This window comes from Mus musculus, chromosome 5 (genome assembly GCF_000001635.26).
Source record: "Mus musculus strain C57BL/6J chromosome 5, GRCm38.p6 C57BL/6J".
Taxonomy (NCBI): Eukaryota; Metazoa; Chordata; class Mammalia; order Rodentia; family Muridae; genus Mus; species Mus musculus.
Window position 1 is genome coordinate 110,273,845 of NC_000071.6, and position 24,843 is coordinate 110,298,687.

Sequence of the window (24,843 nt, forward strand, 5' to 3'; positions counted from 1 at the left end):
AATGATGCAGGGGTCTTCCAACATAGGAATAAACACAACATGGTATAGATACACTTTGGAATGTGTAGCCTTAAAAAGGAAGGGAATTCTGACATGCGATGATACGGATGAAACTTTTTTTTTCTTTTTTGTAGTGACAGATCCTATGAGGTTTGTAGGCTCACACTCAAGACAACAGAGGCCAGGTGGGTGTTGGGATGGAAAGAAGGGGAAGAATGGGGAGCTGGTGTTTAATAGGAACAGTTCTGTTTTATAATGAAAAACACCTAGAAATGGATGCTGGAAATGTTTACAACGTGCCATGATTGTGCTTCCTGCTACCGAACTGTATACTTACGTGGTAAGTGTTGTTGCACTTTGGTACAACATGAAAGAATTTAAAGACATCTGGCTATGCCTTTTTCTCCAAGCAACAGCAACTGTGCTGAGAAACCACACCCATTACAGACACAGCTGCATCACCATTTATTGACCTTTTATCTCCTTGTTCACAGTGACAACTAAGATAATCTCTTTGCTCACAGTGACAACTTAGACTAACTCCACCAAGACTCTCTGAAGCACATGATTCTGACACCCACACATTTCCTCCCTCTGTAATTTTAAGGCATCGTGAATCACATCATATTAGCCAGATGGTGTCCTTAATGATGGATTCTGTTCTCTCCTGCTGGTGGATGGATCTCCCCAGACCCCATCCGCGGTGTATCTGACATCACTTCCCCAGAGACGCCAGGTAGGCATACCAGAACAGAGCTGCCATGTTGGCAAAGAGCACCCGGAACTGCCAAGAGAACAATCATTAAGTCCTGAGTGGGAATCCTGACCACATCCCTCACACATTAGTCACCCGAGATGGAATTTATCCCTTCAATTATTTGCTGTTTGATCTACCTCCCCACTACTGGATGCCCAGAGCCTTTAGTGTGTAACAAGGTTTGTTAGAGTTCAGCAGAGGTAGGAGTAGAAATCACCCTCTCCTAACGATGTTCTTTGTGACTTGGGATCAGCCTAGCCCACCACCACCCCAGTACCTGCTCCAATCATCCAGACTTAACCTACCTGAAAGCACCTTCAGTCAGGTGCTATCTCTTCTAGGCAGACAGTTCTGTGACAATAACAATCTTTCCCTAGCTTGATAATTATGAGCCTTTGGCACTGGAGCACAGGGTAGTGCTTAACAATACTTGATGCATAACTTCCTTGTCCCTCAAGCACTCTTGTGCAACTTTCTAAAACTAAAACCTTAAGCCTAACCTCATACCCCTGCTTTGAAGCGGTTTTCTAGCCTCCCCATTCCTCGACTCATCAATCCCTCTGTATCTTTCCAGGATGCCTTTTAGGGTCTGTCATCTTTGTCTCCCTAGGACTCCTGGAGTGTAGATTCCAGTACTATGAGCAAAACAGTCCCAGGCCCATAACTAAGAGGGTTCCCTATTTAACCTTATTTAAGAGGGTTTTCTTCTTAACACAGAAATTTATTTTCTTCCAAATACCTAACTTGCTTCTCTGCTCAGACCGAGAGGAGAAAGGCCAAGCAGTTTTGACCATACATATCAACTCTCTGAAGTCACAGAGAAAGAGCACCCACCTAAGCATAATTCTCTACTTACCCAGGAAGCCCCATTCTCTCACCCTCCTAAGATGGCTCTGGGGGACCCTCTTTCTGGACCTGAATGTCCACCCATTTCAGAGGCAGCCATATCTCTACGTAACAATGTTTTGGGTTTGGTTGGTTGGTTGGTTGGTTGGTTGGTTTGGTTTGGTGACAGGGTTTCTCTGTGTAGCCCTGGCTGTCCTGGAACTCACTCTGTAGACCAGGCTGGCCTTGAACTCACAGAGCTCCACCTGCCTCTGCCTCTGCCTCCCAGCTGCTGAGATTAAAGGTGTACACCATCACACCCAGGTTTATAACATAGTTTTGTAACCATGACATTATTTCCTGACCTCAAGACCTCTCTATCAGCCTGGAATTCCTGGTCCTCCTGCCTCTGCCTCCAGAGTGATGGATTACAGGCACCAGCATGCTTGCCTTGAGCTGTGAAGTGTATGCTTCCCACACACTCTTCAAGTTAGAGCAATCTGGCTTTGGCTCCTAATCCATCCCAATATGGCTCTTAGGAAGGCCACTGGTAAGGTTACTTCAAGTTGGACATCTGCTTGGGGTTTTTTGGGGAGGGGGTGAAGGTTAAATTCCTTCTATTTCTGCTATGGTTGACCAGCCCTTTGTTCTATCTGAAATGCTTACTTGTTTTTTCCTACTTTGTGGTCTATGTGATACATGTATGCATATACGAATGTGGGCGGTCTTGGTGTGTGCTTGTTAAGTAATATTTATGAAGTGAGGCATATGGATAGGTACTATATTGTGTAGTATAAAATGAGGCCTATGTATAGAATGATGTGTATATGTGTTCACTCACTCATTCATTCATTCTCTCTCTCTCCCTGACCCCCTGTGTGTATGTGTGCACAATGTGGTCTATGTATAGAGTGTAGTCTACGTAGTATGTATGTTTATAGTATAAATGTTGTATGTGTGTGCACACTGGCCAAGTTCCCTCTTCTTTTACCCCATGGGAGTCCTATGCTGACCCTACTCTGTTCCTCCTTCAGTAGGCCCTTAGTCTGTGAGCTTCCTATAGAAAAGATGTTTAACACAGCACAGAAGAGGATTAAGTTCCTGGAACAGACTAGGATTGCTGCCAAAGACAGACCTGTTTAGAAGAATAGCCCTGGTTGGAAACTTGGCTATCAATGCTCTCACCTTTTTTTTTTTTCTTCAGTGTGTACAGACCTAGCTCCTGGGTCTGGAACTTGGCAGAGGTACCTACTACCAATTTTTGGAAGAACTGTGCTGGTTCCCCGGGCAGAATCAAACCCAGAGCCAGAAGAAGAATGCCCTTAGAGAAGGAAAAGTCTGCATCTCGGGTGGCCCTTCTCCCTTAGGGTTCAGCAGGATCCTGCCACCCACTGTGTAGACTTACTGGGACTGTGAGCCCTTCCAGTTGCAGGGAGGTCTTAGGGAAACATAGGGGATGGGCCTGGCACAAGGACAGTTGTACATAGCAGCCTGAAGCAGTGCACACATGATAGTATCTGCAGAACACCTAACCAATGGGCACTGCCCATTCTCCTGTGCTCTGCATATACAATACTGATCCAATGGGCACTGCCCACTCTCCTGCACTCTGCACTATACAATGCTGATCCAATGGGTACTGCCCATTCTCCTGTGCTCTGCACTGTACAACGCTGAACCAATAGGTACTGCCTACTCTCCTGGGCTCTGTACTCTACAATACTGATCCAATGGGCACTGCCCACTCTTCTACACTCTGCACTGTACAACACTGAACCAATAGGTACTGCCCACTCTCCTGTGCTCTGCACTGTACAAAGTCAACAGCTTCACTCATCCTTCAGCAGGCAGTTTCCTCAGCAGCATCTCTGTGCCTATAAGCATTGCAGTTCTCCCGGTTACCTCCAAGGGGCCTTCTCTTTGACCAGCCAGCCCTTTGAAGACCCTGCTCCATGCCATGGTCTTTCCTGTTCACCTGCTCCACTGCATTTGACTGTTATATCTGCCTGTTCAGCTGAAGCTGAAGCAACACAGACTAGAAAACACTAGGATGAAACAGCTGCTTGGGAGTCTCTGTGCAACTTTCCAGCTCTGAATCCAGAGCTCACGGACAGTGATCAGGGATGGTAGACCAGACCTCCAGAGACGGGTGACAACGTAGCTTGAGAAGACTACCAGTTGTTAGAAAAAAGTGACAAAGGCCTTCAGTGAAGACAAGCAAGTCTCACCTGCAGGGGCACATAGTTGATGTTAATGAACTGCAAAGGTGTCCACATCCTCCAGTTCATTTGCAGTGCGGGCCAGAAGCCACTCCTCATCTTGGCAACAAAGACACTGACGTTTTTCCCCTGCAGGGAAGGGAAGGGAGGCTGTGAGCAGTCCCTCCACCCATAGCAACTGTAGTGTGGCCCCTCCATCCATAGCAACTGTAGTGTGGCCCTTCCATCCATAGCAACTGTAGTGTGGTACCCTGACCTTGATGAATTGTAGAACCTGTACTATATTTGAAAACACACCTGCACTCACTACTCTGCAGCTAAAAGGAGCCAACTGTCCTGGTGGAAAATCTTCAGTGATAACAGCTCAGGGACACGCTGCCTCCCATACTGGGTGGTGTCTGTCCCCATCAGCTCCTTATAGCTATCTGATGATGATTTGTGCTGTGGCTTCCTACAGTAACTGTCAAAGATGCTTACTTTCCCGTCAAAACTTATCAGTTTTTAAGAGAGGACCCCCAAATAAATGCTCTCTGAAAGAATGAATGTATTAAGAGTAACCACACTGAAAATGGATAGAAGCACCTGCTTTTTGCCACAGTTATTTTTTTAAAAACTGTAAAATTATAGAAATTAAAATAATCTACAAACAATAGTAAAAAAAAAAAAATGAAACAAAATGAAAGTAATACAAAAACCAAATCAACATGCAATGAAACTGAAAATCCAGAAAAAGAACTGAGTCTAACTAATGGCCTGTATTTATGAAAGTGAGAAGATGATAAAATTATTTTGAAACACTGAGGATTACAGTAAGTGGGAGACAATAAGCGATATAAGTGGACAAATGGAAACAGAGGTCTACTTCCCCTGTAAACAAATATGAAACTCAAAAGACAGAAGAGGAAAGTATAAATTACTTTTCTTGGACTCTTATCAAGACGCATCAAACAAGAGCTAGAATGCTGAGAGCCAGGCCAACTAGGTTTCCCTGAGGCCCTGAAGTATGGAGAAGGAACACAGTTCTTTCTCTAAAACAAGGAATAAGCCAAACAGAACCAGTAATGGCCGGGGGCCAGGGCCTCTGAGGAGCTGCAGATCCTGAGAAACCAACTCTTCCCACCTAAAGGAGCTCTGGTTATCAGTCCCAAGGCTGCTATGAGCTCTGTTCATGACACTGTCTCACCCCCACCAAAACCTCTATATAAGATGCTGTAATTTTAATAAACTTATTTGCATGAGCCATCAGCTTATGAATGACCTCCTGGTCCTAATTTCCCTATCTTCTTTATTTCACAACCCCATACCTCCCACTTCAGACCCTGTTCCTGAAGAATAGCCTGCTGGTCCAGGTCACTGAAGATGGTCCAGTGGTAAAAAAAGCACTGACTCTCTCCCAGAGAATCCCAGTTTGATTCCCAGCACCTATATGGAGGCTCACAACTGTCTATAACTCCAGTTCCAAAGGATCCAATGCCCTCTTCTAACATTCATGGGCACCAAGCAAGCTGCTGCCCAGACATACATGCAGACTAGAAAAAAAAAAAAAGATGTACCACACAATCACTAGAAAGTAGTATTAAGAATATTTATATTATCTTTCCATCATAAAATCCAAAGAGAAAAAGAGTACCAGAGTTGATTATGAAGTTTTAGAATTTCTGTACGGAAACACAGGCATATGCGCACGCACACACATACAAGCTTTTTTATACAAGTTTACACATTGCCTTTACATAGACAGCTAACTTTATGTAATAGTTTGAAACACCTAAAAAATGGAAAACTGATTTGATACTTGTACTTGTGAAAAGGACTATTAATCTTAATCTATCCAAATACACAAGTCAGTCTAAGAAAAAAAATGGCACAGATATGCACATCTGTAATCTCAATATTTGGGAGGCAGAGGCAGGAAGATTGGGAGTGTAAGTCCAGCCTGGGTTACACAGCAAATTCAAGGCCAACCTGGGTTACGTGAAACCCTGTCTCAAAAATTATCCTTCCAGGAAAGAATAAAAAGTGAAAACCACTAATATAAAGAAGCAAAGTTCATGGAACACACAGCATTTGGCATATAAAAATATCTGACCTTACAAATAAAGGGATAAAAACAAACAAGCAAGCCAAGGTATACTCACCTGATAGCTACAAAGTCTCGGGGAAGGATTTTTGCAACATCTCAGGCAACATCAAGATTTTTACAGCACAGCTGGGCGTGGTGGCGCACGCCTTTAATCCCAGCACTTGGGATTTCTAAGTTCGAGGCCAGCCTGGTCTACAGAGTGAGTTCCAGGACAGCCAGGGCTATACAGAGAAACCCTGTCTCGAAAAACCAAAAAAAAAAAAAATATATATATATATACATATATATATATATATATATTTTTTTTTTTTTTTTAACAGCACAGGTCTCTTTGGCAAAGCCTATATACATCCTTTCTCAGAATCATGTGTTAGTGAACTTTTTATATTTTTATTTATTTAGGTTTTAGGTTTTAGAGACAGGATCTTGCCTGGTACTCCAGGGTAACCTTGAACGTTGGCAATTTTCCTTTCTCAGCCTCCTGAGTATGGCAATCACAGGCACAAGCCACCAAGCTTGGCTTAGAACCATATTAGTATATAAACATACAAGTTAAAAAAAACCTATAGTAAAAGTTATAACAGTATCTGGAAGTCAGTCGATGACAGAGTAGCGTATATGCCTCCTGGAGAGCAGAAGTGGTGCTGAGACCTAAGGGCAGTTCCACGACACATACAACAACCACTACATGGATTATGAGGCTCATAATCTTTACTAAGGACAGACAGGTTCCATTAAAACTCCTGTGCTCATACTTACATGGAAAACATGAAAACCGAAAGTTGAGGTAAATGGTACTTGCTGTTCAGCCTGATGACCTGAGTTCAATCCCTGAGGCCCACATAGTGGAAGGAAAGAACCAACTCCCACAGGCTGTCCTCTGGTCTCTACATACATCCTGCAGCCCATGCACGTCGACACACAAACACACAGAGAAAACAGGGAAACACGGTTTGCTGAACAGGACAGCATTATTGTACACATCGACTCATAGGCGCTAACACTCCATGTGTAAGACCCAAACAAGGCCTGGCCAGGAAAGCCCAGTATGGATAGGGGAGAGGTTTGGAAAGTCTTCCCCTCAGCCAAGGAGCTCCTGGAAATGTTTCTGGGAAGGAAAGAGTATTTTTTTAAGGGATGCAACCCCCAAGAGACCTATACCCACGCACATACATGCAGCACTAAGTGAACTCAGTAGGTTTAAAAGTGAACACATGAAGGTGGGTAAGGAAAAGTAAGAGTAAGGATGGGGTGGACACATTAGATATACGTACGAGATCCTCAAGTAACTGTAAAAAGAGGAAAAAGGAAGGGGACAGAGGAAGGAAGGGAGTGGGGAGGGGGAGAAGAAAAGAAAAGAGAAAGCTGAGAGTCCAGACCCTAGGGCCCTATTGATAGCCACCCTAGGAAGCAGGCTATCAATCCGCCTTTAACTGGAGATACAGTACATGCCAGGACAAACACCCACCTCCAGCAAGTTCATGACGAAGAAGAACAGCAGCAGAAAAGTTGGGGCAAAGAACAGGCGATCCAGCAGGAGCCTCTTGACGCTGGCCCAGGGAACCTCAGGAGGGACCGAGTATTCCATGAAGAGGTAGAGGTAGTGACTCAGTGGACCTGTGACAAACAACCTGGACGCCACAGGCGTGTGAGCTGCACAAGGGTTTGAGCATCACTGTGGTTCTTTCTACATTTCCATCTCTGGTCCTCACACCAAGATTCACCTTAAGCCCTAAGCCCTCTTTTCTTCCCCCAAAGTATTTACTGACCACACAGATTTATAAAGATATTCTAGGGGGAGGGAAAAAACTTTTTTTTTTTTTTGAGTTTTTCGAGACAGGGTATCTCTGTATAGCTCTGGCTGCCCTGGAACTCACTTTGTAGACCAGGCTGGCCTCAAACTCAGAAATCTGCCTGTCTCTGCTTCCCGAGTGCTGGGATTAAAGGCGTGTGCCACCATGCCCGGCTAAAAACTTTCAGTCAGTTTCAGCAAGTCTTTTTGCCCAAAAAGACTGAAGTGACTTCTGCCAGTTCTTCCATTTGGTGAGCAGGGACAGCCACAATGATGGCCCTGGCTGAGGTATATGCTCATCTGCCTCCTCTGTGTTCCAGGCATTTATGCCATCTGTCCTCATCTGTGCCCTCCTGATTTAACAGGTTCTGAGAAACAGACAAACATAGCTCAGCTCCCAGAGATTTCTATCAAGCTTTAAAAAAAAAAAAAAAAGATTTATTTATTTTCTTCATATGAGTACACTGTAGCTGTCTAAAGAGGGCATCAGATCCCATTATAAGTGGTTGTGAGCCTCTATGTGGTTGCTGGGAATTGAACTCAGGACCTCTGGAAGAGCAGTCCATGCTCTTAACCACTGAGCCATCTCTCCAGCCCTTTCATCAAGCTTTTAGGGGAAACTGGCAAGAGAAAACCTGGTTATCACCTCTGACTTCCCTAAAGCGCTGATCTCTAGTCCACACTTGGTTCACCTGGGAATGAGCCAAGTCCAGCAGATTGAGTTTCACAAAGTACAGTAATATAGGGAAGGGCAGGAACCCGGGTCTTTCAATTCTACCAAAGTCTATAAACAAGGTTTTCAATTGAACTTTCTTTTGGCCACAGTAAGGCAAACAAGGGAAGTCTTTGGGAGGCCAAGATCAGGTGAGAGGTGTTAAAGTACCTTAGCTGATCTTCTTACTTGCCAAAGTATGGGGGATGTGGCTTTTTAAACATTTTAATAAATGGCCCAAGTTATTATTCTTGGAAGCTTTTGTGGAGTTTGGAGTGAATCTCAGTTGGTAGAGTACTTCCCAAGTATGCAAGAGTACTTTGCAAGTAGGCAAAACAAACAAACAATCCTGGGTTTCATTCCCATCATTGAAAAAAAAAAAACCCAAAAAACAAACAAACAAAAAACCCACAAAAGGCCGGGTGTGGTGGTACACGCCTTTAATTCCAGCACTCGGGAGGCAGGCGGATTTCTGAGTTTGAGGCCAGCCTAGTTTACAAAGTGAGTTCCAGGACAGTCAGGGCTATACAGATATGGTGGTGCACATCTATAATCCTAGCACTCAGGAGGCAAGGGGATCAACAGAGTCCAAAGGATATATGAGGTTCGGACTCTCTTTTATTTACACATGCATGCATATGCATGTGGGCACATACATGTGCTCGCACACATACACACACACACACACACCCAGGAATAGTCTTTCTGGTTATTTATTTATTTACTTATTTATTTTGGCTTAAGACAGGGTCTCACTGTGTAGCTCTGGTTGACCTGAAACTCACCACTGAGACCAGGATGGCTTCCCAAGTACTGAGATTAAAGGCATGCACTACCACACCCAACTAAATAATGATGATACGTGAGGTCAGTGGTAACCTATACAAAGCCTTGGGTTTAATTCTAATGCCACACATCCACACAAAGTTTGTGTCTTTGTTTGTTTTGGAGACAGGGTTTATCTGTGTTAGCCCTGGCTGTCCTGGAACTCACTCTGTAGACCAGGCTGGCCTCGAACTCAGAAATCCGCCTGCCTCTGCCTCCTGAGTGCTGGGATTAAAGGCGTGCACCACCACGCCCAGCTTCTCTGATGCTTCTTAAACAATTATTTTTTTCTTTTTTTTAATTAAATTTTTTGCTTTCTATTTCTTGTACATGGATATTTTGCTTGCAGGTATATCTCTGTGTACCATATATGTGTCTGGGGCCTTACGAGGTCAGAAGTCATCAGACCTCCTGGAACTGGAGTTACAGAAGGTTATGAACTGCATGGGAGCTGGGAATCAAACCTGGGTCCTCCATAAGAGCAGTCAGCACTGCTAGCTTAGCCATCCTCCAGCCTCAGAATTAGGTTTTTTAAACCAACATATTCCGAAGGGCTAATGCTGGCAGGCAGATCTCTGTGGTACTTACCCATAAACTAAATATCTGAGAAGCCCACTGACTTCTAGATTTTGAGAGTCTTTTTTCCGCTTCTCAATCGTCTGGGCCAGAAGGTTTCCAAGGGCTGACAAAATGCCGCTGTAGAGGAAGAGACAATCAGAAAATGAGCAGCAGACACAAGAGCCTGTCCCGCATGGCAGTAGCACGGCTGCTGTAAGATCTTCCTGTGTAGAGCCGGGTGTGGTGGTGCACACCTTTAATCCCAGCACTCAGGAGGCAGAGGCAGGCGGATTTCTGAGTTAGAAGCCAGCCTTGTCTACAGAGTGAGTTCCAAGACAGCCAGAGCCATACAGAGAAACCCTGTCTCGAAAAACAAAAACAAAAAACAACCACCAACAACAAAAAAAGATCTTGCTGTGTAGATCATGGGATGAGTCCCTATTGAAGTAACTTGCTAAGTTAGGTAAAGCCCCAGAAGATAGAGGCACTATGACCTAAAGTGAAAACCACAGATGAGCACAGTGAGACATCCACCTGCGGGGCTGTGTGCCTTCCAACATCCCCACAGCTGCTCCATTGAAGGCATGGATGTAAAAGGCAATAGGAGGGATCCTCACAAGGACATGGTCTGTGGGCTGTATTTAAGCAAATAACTCTATGTTGTAGTTTTGTTTTGTTTTGTTTTGTTTGTTTGTTTGTGTTTTTTTTGTTTTTTTGTTTTGTTTTTGAGACAGGGTTTTTCTGTATACCCCTGGCTGTCCTGGAACTCACTTTGTAGACCAGGCTAGCCTCGAACTCAAAAATCTGCCTGCCTCTGCCTCCCGAGTGCTGGGATTAAAGGCTTGTGCCACCACGCCTGGCTCTTAGTTTCTTTTTATGTTGCAAAATGAACAAAAACCAAACCAAACAAAAAATGAGACAAAGGCAACTTAAGAGAACAATGGCTTATTTCAGCTCCCAGTTAAAGGTTCAAGTCCATCAAGGCAGAGAAGTGAAGGCAACAGGAGGTTGAAGGATCTCCTCACAGCACACCCACAATGAAAAGAGAGAGAAAACGCGTGCGGTTCAGCTAGCTCACTTTTTCCACTTCCAGTCAGACACCAACTAGGAATGGTGGCGCCCCTAGTGGGCAGATCTTCCCAGCTCAAAGAAGATAATCAAGATAAGCCCCTCAGGCATGCTTAATTCCTAAATGTTATCAAGTTGACAACTAGCTTTAACCACCACAGCTGTCTTCTAAAAAGCTATAAATCCAAAACTTTTAGTATGGATCATAAGGACCCTCTTGACTTGACCCCTGGTTACCTCTTCCTATCTACTCTCCCTGGTCATTTTCTCCACCAGAGTCCTTCTCTTCACCCCTCCGACATTCTCTGAATTCTTCCCCCAGAACTTTTACACTTACTGTGCCCTGTAAACAACCGCTTCTCTTCTCTGTGCTTCTGACCAACGTCAACAACCCAGGAGAAATTTCCCTAACTGCTCTAAGTTATACATTTATCTGCCTTTTGCGGGGGTGGGGTGGGGTGGGGTGGGAAGATGGACTCGTTCTTCTTAGCTCCGAGAGAAGTCTATGCGCCTGTTCTGATCACAGCTATGTGCCCGCGCACAGGAAGCACTCTGCACACACTTATGGAAAAGCTAAGTTAATACAGAACCTACAAAATGCACTAATGGAAATGAACAGAAACAGGGATATCTCGTTAGGAAACCGAACGATGTAATTCAAAGGGCAGAGTTCACCAGCGACCGTGCCTGGGTTGCTCAGGGTTAGAATGTGTCCCTGACTCGCGGGTCTTCACAACACTCAGACTGCAAAGGCTAACTAATGCTTGGGACCCAACACACAAACAGCACTTACTGGCTAAGCAGAACGGGGTCGCACCTTAAGGAAGAACTCTGCCTTCCTCCACAGCAGTGGTTCTCAACCTTCTTATCGCTGTGACCCTTTAATAATACAGTTAGCTCCTCATGGTGTGGTCACCCCAACCATAAAATTACTTTCACTGCTACTTCTAAACTGTAATGCTGCTACTGTTGTGAATCATAACGTAAATATCTGATATACAGGATATCTGATACGTGACCCCCTGTACAAAGGTCGTTCAACCTTTAAGGGGTTCCCGACGTACAGGCTGAGATCCACTGCTGCTCGGGCAATATCTGAGCTGCTTGGTCTGCAGACGCCCCCTCTCTTAACCTCCCCTGCAGGAGAGTCTCCCCTGTCGGCACCCCTCCTTTTCACCCCACTTCCCAGTAGGCGCCCACCTGCTGACTGCTTTGGTGAGCACCGGGTAGAGCTTTAGGAGCAGCAAGTATTGGGCGAGCGCTCGCTTGGGAAGCGACCCGAGCTCGGATTCCACCCGCAGCCTGGACGCCGCAGGTGCCATCGCGGTCCGGATGTCTAAGTCGCCCCGGGCGCCCACCCAACAGCTAGGCAGTCGGGCACCCGGCCCGGGACACAGGGCACAGGGCGGGGACGGCCTGACATTTTCTGCCCTTCCTCCGCCCTCAGCGAGCCCGGCCGTCCCGCCACGCGCGCGGCCAGCTAGTGCACTCTTTTCCCCCGGTCCCTGCGACCCACCCTCTGCGCTCGCCGGAGGATTGGAGAGCCGAGGGGCGGGGCGGGGCGGGGCGGGGCGATGGGGGCGGGCCCCGGCTAGGTCCATCTGAGGCCGCGCCTTCTCATTGGCCGAAGCCGTAGCCTCGCGAGAGCACGTGGAGAGCGCGCCAAATTCTCCCCGGAGCCTGAGGGAGCTTTGGAGCGTCGCAATGGTCCTGAGGAACAGTGGACGGAGGCACCCCGAGCCGGGCGCGGATGGCGAAGGCAGCCGGTGAGAGCCGGTGTCCTGCTGCCAAGGCGCTGGCGGTAGCCGCGGCCGGAGCAAGCTTGGGCGGGCGCGGTGTCCGGGGGTTCAGGGGTGGGGAAAACAGCGGGCCCGGCGCGCGGCGCGGAGGACAGGGCGGGCTCCCGTCTTCGCCCTGTGTGGTTTCCGTAGTTTTTATTGAGATGCTAAACTCAACTCCGTGGCCCAGGCTGCTTCTCTAGAAATATCTGTGCCTGCCCTGTGACTTGACTAGGGGTGAACATCTATTCTCATCAGACAAGAAGGGAACGGGGAAAGTAAAGGAAGATTCTGTCTAGACCAGCTCGGCGAAGTAAACCAATTTATTAAACCAAAAGCCGAAACCCTTACGCATCACATCAGCAAGAGATTCTAGAGTATGGTGACAAAGGAAACTGATGTGGATATCGTATATAGAGATTGGTGACACTGTGGCAGAATAAGACTCTGTATCAGGGGCTGGTGAGATGGCTCAGTGGGTAAGAGCACCCGAGTGTTCTTCTGAAGGTCCAGAGTTCAAATCCCAGCAACCACATGGTGGCTCACAACCATCCGTAACAAGATCTGACTCCCTCTTCTGGAGTGTCTGAAGACAGCTACAGTGTATTTACATATAATAATAAATAAATCTTAAAAAAAAAAAAAAGACTGTGTATCAGAATGTGAGCACTCATTGAGTGGAAGCCCGGTTAGAGCTGAATAGTGATAGTGTTTTCCTATTATATGTGAAGCTCTGGGTTTGCTGTACAACACCTGCATAGCAGCCAGGGTAATTGACCTGGACCAGTAAGCGGTTCTTCAGTGACAGGTTCCTGAGAGAGTGATGGCCAGGGGGATGAGGAGGAGATGGAGAAGATAAGAGCATTCAGGATCAGGAGGTGTCACACAGAGTGATGGCTCATGCAAGCAAGTTTATTAGGAAGTACAGCATCTTTTTTTTTTTTTGATGTATTTACTTATTTTATGTATGTGAGTACTCTGTAGTTGTCCTGTCTTAAGACACACCAGTCAGATCACATTGTAAATGGTTGTGAACCACCATGTGGTTGCTGGGAATTGAACTCAGGACCTTTGGAAGAGCAGTCAGTGCTCTTAACCACTAAGCCATCTCTCCAGCCCCAAGCCATTTCTTCAAGCCCCCAAGTACAGTGTCTTACATAGAGGTTTTGTACCTCTATGGAAAGGTGGGTGGGACAGTGTCATAGAGCAGGTAGCAGCCTTGGGACAGAAAACCATAGCCCCTTAAGGATGAGAAGAGATGATTTCTTAGGATCCGGATCCACAGCGCCCTCAAGGCCCTGGTTCTCAGGCTATTACTTGCTCTACCAAGCTCATTCCTGATTTAGAAAAAGGAGCTATGTTCTTTTTCATACATCCAAGCCTCAGTCTAACAGTAACAATAGTTACTGTGTTGACTTCTTCATGTCCATGATGCCATGGAAAGACACGTGAGGTGGGCAGTACTCATACTGTTATGTTCATGCTAGACTTCAGTTTAGAGATGAGAGATGTGAAGTACTTTATCTACATTTACAACTATTTGATGTGCATATATAAATATATATTTTACATATATTAGATTTTATGCATTATATAATTATGTTATTACATGTGGCATTGTATGTTGTATATATAATATATACTTTATATATTACATGTGTATATGTAGCTAGAAGTGCAATACAGAACCTCACATACTCTACCACTAGGACATATCATCAACTAAGGACGTGCCCTTAGTCATTCAACTTTGCCATGTACTTGAGCAGATGGAAAGTTGTTGCTGCATAAATAAATAAAACCTTTTAGAAACCTTTTGTTTTTAAGAATTTGGTTATATTCACACACATACCCTACTCCTCTCAATTCTTCCCATATATAACCTTTTCCAACTTAGAGACCATATATGTATGTATGTATGTATGTATGTATACACATGCACACACACACATATATATATTTAAATAACCCAATTTGTCCACCTGTGTACTCTTAGCAATAGCTTTTAGCTTATGCTTATGCTTTATGCCCCATGTGCTTTATGTGGATTGGCTCGTGAAATCGTTAAATCAGTCCTGTGAGGTGAGCATGTTTCCTTGAAGCTGTAGGTAGTGGTAAAGATTGGGCTTTATATGTAACTGCCTCCGTATTCATTGAATGAGGAACTAGATGGCCCTCTTCATAGGTGCTATCATGAAAATGAACTGAGAATGTATGCTCAGAGCGCTTTCACACTGTCTGAGGTAATCTGTAAGCAGTCTTCTTTGGTACTTTCATCTTTTAGATTTTTGTACTATGGCTGAATAAAAAGTAAGGTAGACAGCTTAGAGGAACCCGTATTAAGAGGAGGTAGCATCTGGGTAAACAGTTTTCTAGTCTATTTTACCAACTTACTCATTGGAATGGTATTTAAAGGCCAGGGAGTTTTGAGGTGGGAGTTGCTTTTGTTGTATTTTTCCTAGAAATGCTGTTTTTTGTTGTTGTTGTTTTCATTGAGCCTTCTACCAGCCTTGATGTTTTTTCAGGAATGTATATGCCATACCATATCAGAAATACATAAACATCAAACGTGGTGGTACACACTTTTAATCCCTTGAGAAACAGGCATGTTGATTACTGTGAGTTGGAGGCCAGCCTGGTCTACAGTGAGACGCTGTAGCAAAAATAAATAAACAAACAAACATAAATAAATAAGCAAGCAAAACAACAATAAAACATAGATGAAAGTTAGGGGTCTAAATGGTGAAACCTGGTTCTCTTCTTTTACTCAGGGATGATGGTCCCTCTTCCTCAGTCTCAGCACTCAAGCGTCTGGAACGGAGCCAGTGGACAGACAAGATGGACTTACGGTTTGGTTTCGAAAGGCTGAAAGAGCCTGGAGAAAGGACTGGCTGGCTGATCAACATGCACCCTGTATGTACCTGACACTGCTTGCTCATCCTTTGCTTCTAGGGCATGGCTGGACCTCTTCCTGTAAACATCACCTTATCTAGTGGATGAGTGATAGAGCAGAGGAAGGCACGTCCGAGAGACCTGGTTATTAGGATGCTTTTCCTTTCCTGTTTAACATGGAGGCCACAAAGTGCTGTTAGCTCTCAGCAGAAAGCTTTCAAGAATTATTAAAGAAAATTCAGAAGAATGCCCACCGAGGAACCGTTATACTGCAGTTCTTACAAAGGTGGTGTCTATGTAAGGGAACAAGTAAAGGGAGAGGTGTGAGGATTCCGTCTACAGAGTACTAGCTTCTCACAGGGTAGCCTGGAAAGAGCTCCTAGGCTTTGTAGAGGTTAACATGTTCCTGTTCAATGGTTCTCTTACAGACTGAGATCTTAGATGAAGACAAACGCTTAGTCAGCGCGGTGGATTACTACTTCATTCAAGATGATGGAAGCAGATTTAAGGTAAGCCCTTGACTCCTATCTAAAACTAAAACCTATCTGTGACAAGTAAGTTGTTTAAACTAAGAGGGTATTTGTTCAATTCCCAACACTTGAAAGGCTGTCTGTAACTCCAGTTCCAAGAAACGCAATGCCCTCTTCCGTTGTCTGTGGTTATCAGGCATGTACTTGGTATATAGATATACATGTAAGCAAAACACCCATACACATGAAATAAAAAATAAGTAAATAGATCTTAAAAGAAAAAAGCTATCAAGGTCCAAGGCGCCTTGTGTCCAGGTTGCTCATCACTTGCCACTCTGAAATCTTTTTTCCCTTTCTCTCCTTTTTTTCTTTTTTCTCACACCCTTTTGATGGTTTTTATAGGTGGCCTTGCCCTATATGCCGTATTTCTACATTGCAGCGAGAAAGGTCAGTCTGTCCTGGGTAGAAACTGGTCAAATGATCTGTTCCTTGCTCTCCTGGGTGGGTTTCAGAACTGATATGGGTAAATTAGGAGATGGATCTTACTAATGGAAAATACATTAATTCTGATCCTAATTTAGGGTTGTGATCGAGAAGTTTCATCTTTTCTATCCAAGAAGTTTCAGGGAAAAATTGCAAAGTTAGAGAATGTGCCCAAAGAAGATCTGGACTTGGTAAGTATCCCCAGGCCTTCCAGAAGCAGATGAGACAGACAGTATTGGATGAGGTAGAAGGTCAGGTCATTTACTGGGTTGTGGGGCAGCCTGGAGGATGAGGGGTGGTAGTTGCTCCCAAAGCTATCTAAGGAACTTTGGTAGTATTACAGGTACCACATGCAAAAGTAAGCTAGGTGCTTTGACTTGTACGTGTTTACTTAGCAGTCTTTTTTCTTTTTTTAATTTATTTATTTTATTTATTTGAGTACACAATCACTGACTTTAGACACACCAGAAGAGGGCATCAGATCTCATTACAGATGGTTGTGAACCACCATGTGATTGCTGGGAATTGAACTCAGGACCTCTGGAAGAGCAGTCAGTGCTCTTAACCTCTGAGCCATCTCTCCAGCCCCTACTTATCCGTCTTTACCCTCCTGTTCCACATTAACCCTTCAGCTTGTCCTTTTACTTTACAGCCAAATCACTTGGTGGGCTTGAAGCGGAGTTACATCAAGCTGTCCTTCCACACTGTGGAGGACCTTGTCAAAGTGAGAAAGGAGATCTCTCCTGCTGTGAAGAAGAACCGAGAGCAGGACCATGCTAGTGATGAGTATACAACAATGCTCTCCAGGTAACTTTCCTTCTCAAGAGCAAAGTGCCAGTTACTCCAGAATAACAAGCTAATGGAGGCAGGAACTCTTCAGAGAGACTCCCCGGGTGCTTGGCATGTGTAAATAAACACTGGCTTCCCAAGATTGTGTTCTGTTTTGTGCTTGAGCCCCTCTTACATAGACAAGATTTGTGGCCCTAAAATTGTGTTGCTATAGCAGTGAGAATATTTTAGAGTGCTCCCTCCACCACGTTAACACAGTCTACAGATTGTATCAACTGTTTTGTTTTATCGATGTCTTCTCCAGAGAACCTGGAGTGTACAAAGAAATTTAAGTGCAGAACACCAAGTACTGTTATTAAATATTTAGGCACATTAATAACAGAAAAGCAAGGTAAGAACAAAACAAGTCTTGGGTAATTAAGCTTGCATGATTTCAGAAACACTGATCACAATCTTCTGATAAAGAGTTAATTTAGAACCAGGTGAAGTAGCACATGCCTTTGATCCCAGCACTCAGGAGATAGGCAGACGAATCTCTGAATTTGAAGCCAGCAAGGCTATGTAGAGAGACCCTGTTTCAAAAAGAAAGCAGGGATGGGGGCAGGTTTTGAGCCTCTAGAAGGCACATAAAGCTAATGTCTATGTAATCCCAGTGAGATCAGAGGCAGAGACAAGAGAATTCCTAGAAGCTCACAAACCAGTTAGCTTGGTGTACTGTACGCAGCAACACAACAACAGAGACCTTATCTCAATAAGAAGCAAGGCAAGGACCAACACCCAATGTTGGCCTCTTATCTTCCACATGTCCACTGTGGCATGCATGCACACACACTTAAAAATGCATTAAAATCAATTTGAGACTTAGGACACTTAGGTCTTCAGAACTAGTTTCAGAGGGTTATGAGTTGCCAGCTGGGTCCTGGGAATCAAACCCAGGTTTCCTGCAGGAGCAACAGGGGCTCTCAACTATTGAGACATCTCCTAGTCCTCATTTTTTTCTCTTGCAAAGCCATTTAATTTTAAGCTTAGAGTGATAGAACGTAATTGTTTTTTTTGGGGGGGGAGGGGGTTGGTTTTTTTGAGACAGGGTTAGGGCTGTCCTGGAACTCACTCTTTAGACCAGGCTGGCCTCAGAAATCCGCCTGCTGGGATTAAAGGCGTGCGCCATCACACCCAGCGTATTGTTTTATTTTAACTTAAGGTGTGTGTGTGTGTGTGTGTGTGTGTGTGTGTGTGTGTGTGACTGAGGATTGAACCTTTATGCTGCTGAGCTTTTCCCTCTGTCCCTTTTTTCCTTTAATTGGTTGGCTCCTTGGTTCAGTGGCTCATTGGTTGGTTGGAGTCAGGGTCTCACACTATAGCTTAGTTTAGCTTGGAACACACTATGTAGACCAGGCTGGCCTTATATTTAAACCAGTTGTCCTGCCTTTGCTTCCCAATTATCAGGATATTGAGTAGCTATTCCAGTGTAAGGTTTTCTACTTGAATGTAAGACTTTTATAGAAGTAGTTGACATTACCTAGTCACTTCAATATACCTCACGCTGGATGCTTTATGATAACTCATTAATACATCACTCCTATAGGATAATCTAGTTACTATCATCCTTATTTTAAAAAAGAAAGGAATGTTCTGCAAAGATAGGCCACATTTGTTTTTGTTTTTTGAGACAGGGTTTCTCTGTCTACCCCTGGCTGTCCTGGAACTCACTCTGTAGACCAGGGTGGCCTCAAACTCAGAAATCCGCCTGCCTCTGAAGTGCTGGGATTAAAGGCATGCGCCACCACTGCCTGGCTGGCCACATTTGTTAACTGCAGCTCTCCACAGTCTGTGGTACCAACTGTACTCTTTCACCTTCGCATGGAGCAACTTGCTAGTAGAGAGGATGCGTTGGGAATAGCCACACCAAGGTCCTCCTAACTATTGTGCAAAATCTAACTTATGTCATGTAAAAATTCACATCTCCAGCATACCTGAATTTTCTTTTCTCTGCAACCTGTTGCTCATGTAGGGTGGTGATCCAAGGCCATTTCTTGAGAGATGACCCTGGTCCTTACAGCCTCCTCAGCTGCCTTTGTGTTTACTCAGTTTGGACTCTAGTCTTCACTCCCCAGTTCCTTGCAAATTATAATTGAGTTAGTGACTTTCCTTGCTTATTTACCAGTATTCTGCAAGGTGGCAGTGTAATTACTGATGAGGACGAAACCTCTAAGAAGATAGCTGACCAATTGGACAACATAGTGGACATGCGAGAGTATGATGTTCCCTACCACATTCGCCTCTCCATTGACCTCAGAATCCATGTGGTAAGGGGAAGGTGGTTGTTGCTCGAGTTAAGTTCCTAAGAGCCAAGGGGAGCTATGGATAAATCTACACAAAAATTGATTTTGCTGGAGCCAGCTGGAGTTGGTGGATTAAGGCTGCCAAGTCTAATGACTTGAGTTTGATCCCCAGGACCTGCGGTAGTGGAAAGAGAAACAACTACAGTTGTACACTGACTTACAGAGTGCATACACACACACACTCACTAAGTAAATGTAATTAAAACATTTTTGTTAGAGAGAGAGACATTTCTGGATGGAGAACTCTTTAGTTAATTTGTACTTCCTTATCCTTCAGGCCCACTGGTACAATGTTAGATTTCGAGGAAATGCTTTTCCTGTGGAAATCACCCGACGAGATGATCTTGTTGAACGACCTGTAAGTGTTTACATTTTTTTTTCTGTTTTTTTTTTTTTTTTTTTTTTTTTTTTTTGGTTTTTCGAGACAGGGTTTCTCTGTGTAGCCCTGGCTGTCCTGGAGCTCACTTTGTAGACCAGGCTGGCCTCAAACTCAGAAATCCGCCTGCCTCTGCCTCCAAAGTGCTGGGATTAAAGGTGTGCGCCACCACGCGCGACACGTGTTTACATTTCTTTAGTCTTAAAGTATGAAAACAATTAGGGAGTAGGTTTTTTTTTTTTTTTTACTAGTCTTTAACCTAAAAACATATTTTTGCACTTGTGTCTTAGCCACAAATATTAATATTTGAATTAAGCTATATTTGAACCCTTGAGCTTTTGGTTAGGTACTTGATAGCCAAATGACTGATGAGAAGTAGATTTGTAAGTAAAGAATCTAGTTCAGGTATCACTTTTAGTCCTCAGGAAAATCTTTGTCTTCAGTTTTCTTGTTTCCAAGATGAAGATGTTGTCCCGGTCACAGTCCCTTGCTAGTGCTGTCCTAACATTCAAGTGAAATAGTGCATGCTACGGCGCTTTGGGACTGAGGTGGTCTGACCAGTAGCTTCATTCCTTGTGTGTGTTTGTTTTCATACCCCATTTTGTTTGCGGTACTGGTGAGTGAACCTAGGGCTGAATATGGGTGTCCAAAGGATGTATCCAGACCTGAATTCTCCGTATATTTTGTCCTTTTAGGACCCTGTGGTTTTGGCATTTGACATCGAGACGACCAAACTGCCTCTCAAATTCCCTGATGCTGAGACCGATCAGATCATGATGATCTCCTATATGATTGATGGCCAGGTGAACAGAATCTCTTTTTGGGAAACTTAGAATGCTTTTGTGGGGTTTTGCTATTGTTTTGGAGGCAGGGTCTCACCTGTGGCTCAGCTTGGCTTCATTCTTTTGGTGGTTCTCCTGCATCTGCCTTCTGAGTGCTAGGATTATAGGCAGATTACCTTTATGTTTTTGTGGAGTTCTTTGAAATTATTTTCTTGAGAGGCTTGTGGGTGGATTAGGAGTCTGTGTCTCAGCTTTTTTGTGGCTGACTTGCATTGTCTGCTCATGAACTTTACCAGGGCTACCTCATCACTAACAGGGAGATTGTTTCAGAAGATATTGAAGATTTTGAGTTCACCCCTAAGCCAGAATATGAAGGGCCCTTTTGTGTCTTCAATGAACCCGACGAGGTAAAGAGACTTCCTATAGAAACTGCCTGGTGTTTGGTATAAGGTGGCAAGGCACAAGCTGGTTCTTGGGCTCAGGTGCTTGTTCAGCTTCCTCTTCCATGGCCGAGGCCTGGTCCTGGGCATCTGGGCTGACAGAGGCTGCTGCTTCTAAGACTGGGGAAGTCCTGGCAAGTTGCTGAAAGCAGAGGAAGGGTTCCACTGACTTCTGTGGTTTGTTGAGCTCAGGTCCATCTGATCCAGAGATGGTTTGAGCATATCCAGGAAACCAAACCTACCATTATGGTCACCTACAATGGGGATTTTTTTGACTGGTGAGTCTAGCTTCCTGTTGTGGGTAATTGTGTCAGGGAAGGGTGGGAGAGGAGCAGCTCTGCCTGCTGCTGTTGGTGGCTTTCTCATTTTCACAGAGAAATGCGTGTGACCAGTGTCTCCTGGGAGCAGTCTGCCTACACACAAGGAGGATCAAAGGAAGAACTGGCTCATTTATCCCCATTGCCTGTGTCTTTTGTTGTTAGGCCATTTGTGGAGGCTAGGGCAGCAATTCATGGCCTCAGCATGTACCAGGAGATAGGCTTCCAGAAGGATAGCCAGGGGGAATATAAGGCACCACAGTGCATCCACATGGACTGCCTCAGGTATGTATACCCCACGTAGTAGGCAGCTCATGACTGTGATCCCATCAGTGATATAGAAAGGCTTCTTGTACAGACCATTGACCATCGATTGTGATTGGCCTCTAAGAAACGGCTTTGGGTCATAGGGATTTGCTGTCTGCTTGTTATTAGTCTTCTGTTAAGTCAACAAGAATATTAAACAATAGCCTGTAAAGTGGAAAAGCTTGGCTAAAAGAAAAGCAAGGTTCTGATGCTTGCATAGATGAAGTCAGATGAGGCTGGTCCCACAAGTTATATCGTTTCAAGATAAGCTCAGTATACTTCATGCTGACTGAAAGCAAGTAGGCATCCCAGGTATTGAAGTCATGGTCTTTGAAGCATAGGTCCATGTAGGTAGGAAGACAGGTATGAACACACAAATGCAAAGAGCTAGCTGAAGAGGGTGGCATCTGAGCTGGGCCAAGACATGAGTTCCATCAGCCTCCGAGGTTGTCTGAGGTCATCTGTTGCTTGGGTTAGAGGAAAGCCAAGAGGTTGGGACTGGTTCATTGGTAAAGAAAGATCAACACTCAGGTTTGCTAGTGCAGGCTGGGGCCTTAAGGATGGATAGGTTCCTAAAGTCTCTGTGCTCAGTTGACGTGGAATGAGAAAGAATAAATTTAAGGTAAGAGAGGATTCTGTTGCAATCATCTTGATGTGGAAGTCTTTGTGCACTTGGAGAAGCCCAAGCCTAGATGGTGTCACCAAGAGGCCTAGGGTTGATCAAAGTTCTAACAGATGGTGAACAAGCAAGGTTAGAAGTGTAATGAGAGAAGGCCTGAAAATCTGCAGAGGAAGGGGCCGCAGAGAAGTTGCAGAGGGAGTGGACAGCTGCTAGGACAGGTCGTGGGAGATAGGGACTAGATGTGGCCACTGGGCAGAGCAGTCCCTAACTGTTACATGAATGCTGGGGCTCTGAACTCAGGGCCTTAATGCTTGTATGGCAAGTGCTTTACCCCCTGCCATCTTCCGAAGCCCTAGAGAACATCTTCTAAAGAGGGTGCTGTTGAGAGAGCTCTTACTGAAAGGACAATGTAAGAAGAGGAAAGATGGACAGGTAGTTTATGCAATAAGGTTTGAGAGGCACAGAGAGGCCTAGGGATTCTTGGTGTGTTTCCTTTTTATTTCTCCATAGCAAGAGGCTGAGGTCTCTCCTGAAAGTGGAGGGTGAGGCAAGGGTACACGTGATGCCCTGATACTTACATGTACTTTGTAAGTGCACCTGAGAGTCAAGTGGAGGCTCAAGTGGCATTGGTTTCTTGAATGTCTCCAAAATCTACATGTTTCTGTTATGTTTGGCTTTGCCAGCCTTTATGTTACCATCATCTCTAGAATCTGTGTTTTTTCCAGGTGGGTGAAGAGGGACAGTTACCTTCCTGTGGGCAGTCATAATCTCAAGGCAGCTGCCAAGGCCAAACTTGGCTATGACCCTGTAGAGCTGGACCCTGAGGACATGTGTCGTATGGCCACTGAACAGCCCCAGGCACGTAAGCCCATTGGCTCTCCTATGTATCCCTGAAGTCAGAGGCATTCTGATTGGAGAGGCTAGGTTACCTGAGATGGGTACTAGCTTTTCCTTCCTAGTGTACTCCTGCTCAGCCTTGCCTCTTTCCTCAACTTTGCTTTCTTTATTTCATGAATTTCCTTGGACCCTTGGTTTTTAATGGTCTTGCTCTCTGATGTTCTCCTCAGACTCTGGCCACTTACTCAGTGTCAGATGCTGTGGCTACTTACTACCTGTACATGAAATACGTCCACCCCTTCATATTCGCCCTGTGCACCATTATTCCCATGGAACCTGATGAGGTGAGTTCTCTGATGCTTGAGGTGGAATGATTCTGGAGACAGATAGTGAACTCTTATGGGTGGCATCACTGGAGTCTTCCTGGAGTTAGGGCACCAATGTGTGAGTAGACACAGAAAGCAGGGCCTTCTTTTACTGGCTGCACAACTTTCCTTCCACGTTACAGTCAAGGTTAGATGACTTTCTGGTGGTCGTGGACTTTGCCTAGGAGTCAGGGCTTTTGACATAATTTGGGATGGGCATGCACAGCTACATGCTGCATCTCCCCTGCAGGTGCTGCGGAAGGGCTCCGGGACACTGTGTGAAGCCTTGCTGATGGTGCAAGCTTTCCATGCCAACATTATCTTCCCCAATAAGCAAGAGCAGGAGTTCAACAAGCTGACAGATGATGGCCACATGCTAGATGCTGAGACCTACGTCGGGGGCCACGTGGAGGCACTAGAGTCTGGTGTCTTCAGAAGTGATATCCCCTGCCGGTTTAGGATGGTATATCTCCTTCCTAGCTCTTCTGGGGTTCTGCTTCTTCCCATACTTGTGCAAAACCCAAGAAGCCACAGCCTGAACAATCTTATCTTCATCTCCCCCATAGGCCACTTCTGTCAGTGGCGATTTCTCGGGCTCAGTACCACTCCCATACCCCTTATATAAGATGAGCTTCCATTCACTGCTTTCTAAGACACAGTATACTTGCAGAGCATTCTCAGGCACCTCCTGCCATGTGATACACTGGCAGGAAATTGAAAGCTCTGTCTGACCTGTGCCCTGTGGTGTCTTATCCTAGAATCCTGCAGCCTTTGATTTCCTGCTGCAACGAGTCGAGAAGACTATGCGCCACGCCATTGAAGAAGAAGAGAAGGTGCCTGTGGAACAAGCCACCAACTTTCAAGAGGTAGCCATCTAGGAAGCAGGGGTTGGCCTACATTTGGCTCTGCTCTTTCTTACATAGCCAAAGCATCTCAGGCACTTGATGTGATTCTCGTCTGACTCCTTCTGGACTTGCTACTCTATCTTCATTATCTTTATTGTACCTCATTCTTTTGAGTTTTGGTTCTTGTTTTTGTTTTTTGTTTTTTCAAGACATGATTTCTCTCCCTATTCTAGAACTCACTCTAGACCTAGACCAGGTTGGTCTTGAACTCAGAGATCAAACTGCCTCTGCTTCCCTAGTGCTAGGATTAAAAGGGTGCACCACCACCACCCAGTGCACCTAGTTCTTTTTGGTTTTTGT

General features: G+C 44.9%; 2 protein-coding genes across 4 annotated transcripts in view; one reads left to right on the top strand and one right to left on the bottom strand.

Moving 5' to 3' along the window:
- Window positions 1-441: 441 nt before the first annotated feature.
- Pxmp2 (peroxisomal membrane protein 2) lies at window positions 442-12,378 on the bottom strand. Of its 2 annotated transcripts, none has more exons than XM_011249418.2 (5): window positions 12,040-12,378; window positions 9,802-9,909; window positions 7,353-7,537; window positions 3,811-3,930; window positions 442-784 (listed from the first exon to the last, which is right to left on the bottom strand). In XM_011249418.2, the coding sequence occupies exons 2-5, from the start codon at window positions 9,803-9,805 to the stop codon at window positions 716-718; spliced, it is 378 nt and encodes a 125-aa protein (XP_011247720.1). In that variant the 5' UTR covers window positions 9,806-9,909; window positions 12,040-12,378; the 3' UTR covers window positions 442-715. The 2 variants fall into 2 exon arrangements, with proteins under 2 accessions (XP_011247720.1, NP_033019.2); NM_008993.2 differs by having other exon boundaries at window positions 7,353-7,515; window positions 12,040-12,324.
- A 96-nt stretch (window positions 12,379-12,474) lies between these two features.
- The window catches only part of Pole (polymerase (DNA directed), epsilon), a 51,150-nt gene continuing 38,781 nt past the window's right edge, over window positions 12,475-24,843 (top strand). The window contains exons 1-16 of one of the 2 annotated variants that reach the window (NM_011132.2): window positions 12,475-12,605; window positions 15,389-15,530; window positions 15,938-16,018; window positions 16,382-16,426; window positions 16,561-16,653; window positions 17,115-17,269; window positions 19,416-19,557; window positions 19,871-19,951; window positions 20,665-20,772; window positions 21,048-21,158; window positions 21,384-21,469; window positions 21,674-21,793; window positions 23,162-23,294; window positions 23,504-23,617; window positions 23,889-24,101; window positions 24,397-24,504. In NM_011132.2, the coding sequence (NP_035262.2) occupies window positions 12,544-12,605; window positions 15,389-15,530; window positions 15,938-16,018; window positions 16,382-16,426; window positions 16,561-16,653; window positions 17,115-17,269; window positions 19,416-19,557; window positions 19,871-19,951; window positions 20,665-20,772; window positions 21,048-21,158; window positions 21,384-21,469; window positions 21,674-21,793; window positions 23,162-23,294; window positions 23,504-23,617; window positions 23,889-24,101; window positions 24,397-24,504 (1,794 nt within the window). In that variant the 5' untranslated portion in view covers window positions 12,475-12,543. The other variant, XM_017320715.1, reaches the window with a different exon arrangement.

Excerpts from the sequence above, each read along its gene's own strand:
- Pxmp2 (NM_008993.2), bottom strand. The coding sequence starts at position 12,161 with ATGGCACCTGCGGCGTCCAGGCTGCGGGTGGAATCCGAGCTCGGGTCG. Across the intron at positions 9,910-12,039 it reads CTCACCAAAGCAGTCAGCAG|CGGCATTTTGTCAGCCCTTG; the intron begins GTGGGCGCCTAC and ends CTTCCTCTACAG. Across the intron at positions 3,931-7,352 it reads TCGTCATGAACTTGCTGGAG|GGGAAAAACGTCAGTGTCTT; the intron begins GTGGGTGTTTGT and ends CCTTCCCTGCAG.